A 2731-nucleotide genomic window follows, 5' to 3' on the forward strand; every position below is an offset into this window, starting at 1 on the left:
TGCAGGCACACATAACATACAAATATACATACTAACGTACATACATATATACGTAAGATATAAATATAAACATGCATGCGCAAACATATATACACATCATATAGTAAATACATGCATGCATGTATATATGTGAATATAATAATTTACATAGGTACATAACATTGAAGCGTACGCTCAAACATACCATAAACTATATATATATATATATATATATATTTGTAAACGGACATAAATGCATACGTAAAGATACAAACATACATGTGTACCTTCACAAATATATCATGCATGTAAGCATAGCGTAATGTAACAACACTTTATACCACGTCTTCGCTACTTGTACAAGCAATACATACACACACACACACTATATATATATATATATATATATATATATATGTATGTATGTATGTATATATATCACAGTTACTTCTACACAAATACCCACCTCTTTCAAACTCCTACCAGCAATACCAGTAACAGGCAAACATAATAATAATAACAAACAAACAAAGCAACTACTACCATCACCACCGCTATCATAACATCATCACCAGTAGTAGTTGTAGTAGTAGTAGTAGTAGTAACAACAGTGGCAGGCACATGAACAGCAACATAAACAACAACAGTGTCATTTCTCTTTATTTATTCATTTAGTTATCACTTTTTTTTTTTTTTTGCTTCTTCTTTCTTCTTCTTCTTTCCAAACAGTAGGATATAGCGGTTTTATTAATCAGTTGTAGTAAATATCAGAAACGGCATTCGGAATCACATGTAACGGACTGCATGCAATGATATAATAATAACATCTATATATATGTATATATACATATACGACGCTATACCGGTACATACGTTGAAGCATCACTATCTATAGCACTGGATAACTACCGTATTCATTTGATATATACATATATGTACTGACCAAACTTGAAAGACTCCGGCAGACTCCACACACAGCACCAAACCTGAAGCTGCTACATCGCACACGGACAACTTTCTGTTCGCGATGCCTTGGATTACCGTATTAACTTTAATCACCTTAGTAAGTTCAATACTTGCTATTTAAAAAATCTACTTTTTTTTTTTTCATTTTCTTTTCGTGTTGTGGTTATTTTGCTATTGTTGTTGTTATTGTCATTATACATGCATACATATTATTTTTTTTTTTTCTTTCGGCATTTTACATTCTGTGTTAAAATTTCGCCGTGGTCATCTTTGCTTTTTTACCTATCCGAGGTCGCTAAACCGAAGTATCAATCAAGTACTAAGGTCGGTGTAATCGATTAAGCTTTATCGATACAAAATTTAGAAACAGTTATAATTTATCAATCATGTGCAAATTAAATCAATATGACACAACCTTCTGAGTTCGAATCTTGCCGGTGTTAATTTTCTCTTCATCTCCCATGGGATACATTAAATTAAGTTCCAATCCAGTACTGGTGCAGCTACAATCGATAATATATACACCCGACTGTGTGTGTGCGTACACACACACACACACACATATATATAACGGTTGGGTCGATAAAGAATCGACAATAAAGCGTAAGGTCGATAAATGCCTTGCGATGTTTTGTTACATACCTGTAAGTTGCAAGTTCATATCGCTTTGTAGTCGACTTTACTATTCATTCTTCCGGGATTGGTTCCGATAAAATAAACAGCAGCCAGATACTGGAGTCGATTTAATTTATAACACCTTACCTTAACCCTCAAACTTTCTGTGTGTTTATTTTTGTCCATGATAAGAAGTTGCTGATTGATAAAAGAAATAAATGTCACTCCTTGAGTCGGACAAAATATTATTCCACCTTCACCTCAATAAGAAAATTCTGTCCTTGTGCCGATGCGGAATACGTAAGGTGACGGCCGAAATACCTTCAGTTTTTTTTTGTTTTTTTTTTCAATTACAGTTTACATGTTGAAGTTTTGAATTCAAACACTGTCAGGGTCGACTTTGTCTTTAATTCATTTGGAGTAAAAAGTAAAATAAGCACCAGTCTGGTACATCGGTCAAGAAGGTTCCGAAGTCAAACGTCAGTGGGAGTTGAACTCAGAACGCAAAGGTTGCTTAATAATGATTTCATTTACATAACGATGCTAATTGCCAAATTGACTCCAGCCACCAGCTGCCTCCCCTTCTGAAGAGAAAAAAATACATGATGGTCTTGTATGTATAGACGTAGGCATGGTTGTGTGGTTAAGAAGTTGTTTTACAACCGCGTGATTTCGTGTTCAAACCCACCACGCGGCATCTTCGGGAAATGTTATCTTTATTTTCTTAAAGCCCGGGCACGACCAATGCATTGCAAGTGAAATCGGTTGATGGAAATTGTGCGATAGCTCGCCGTTTGTGTATGTGTGTGTCATTTACTTGTGTATATGTGTATGTGTTATTTACTGTTTGACAACTGTTGAATTATTAACGTTACTGCAACGTAGTGATCTCGCAACAAGTAATCGATACAATAAGTAGCAGATTTGTTAAAGAATTACTGGGGTCGATTCGACTGACTTAACATTCCAAGTCAACGCCCTAACCTGGCCGCAACGCAATACCGAAACGAGTAAATGAAGAAATAAGATTGGGAGTGGAGTGATGCTGATATTAGCGCAGAGTACCTGCTTCAGGATAATTACATTTTGCGCTACCTGTAACAATCCAGCCATATATGTGTGTGTGTGTGTGTGTGTGTGTGTGTGTGTGTGTGTGTGTGTGTGTGTGTGT

The 2731-nt window shown here is 35.6% G+C and overlaps 1 protein-coding gene across 2 annotated transcripts in view; it reads left to right on the forward strand.

Moving 5' to 3' along the window:
* The first annotated feature begins 443 nt into the window (after positions 1-443).
* Positions 444-2731, forward strand: part of LOC106879676 (protein madd-4) — a 250318-nt gene continuing 248030 nt past the window's right edge. The window contains exon 1 of one of the 2 annotated variants that reach the window (XM_014929350.2): positions 444-1042. In XM_014929350.2, coding sequence (XP_014784836.1) covers positions 1007-1042 — 36 coding nt within the window. In that variant the 5' untranslated portion in view covers positions 444-1006. The remainder of the gene's footprint in view (positions 1043-2731) is intronic. The other variant, XM_014929351.2, reaches the window with a different exon arrangement.

Source organism: Octopus bimaculoides, chromosome 2, assembly GCF_001194135.2.
Source record: "Octopus bimaculoides isolate UCB-OBI-ISO-001 chromosome 2, ASM119413v2, whole genome shotgun sequence".
NCBI classification, from domain to species: Eukaryota; Metazoa; Mollusca; class Cephalopoda; order Octopoda; family Octopodidae; genus Octopus; species Octopus bimaculoides.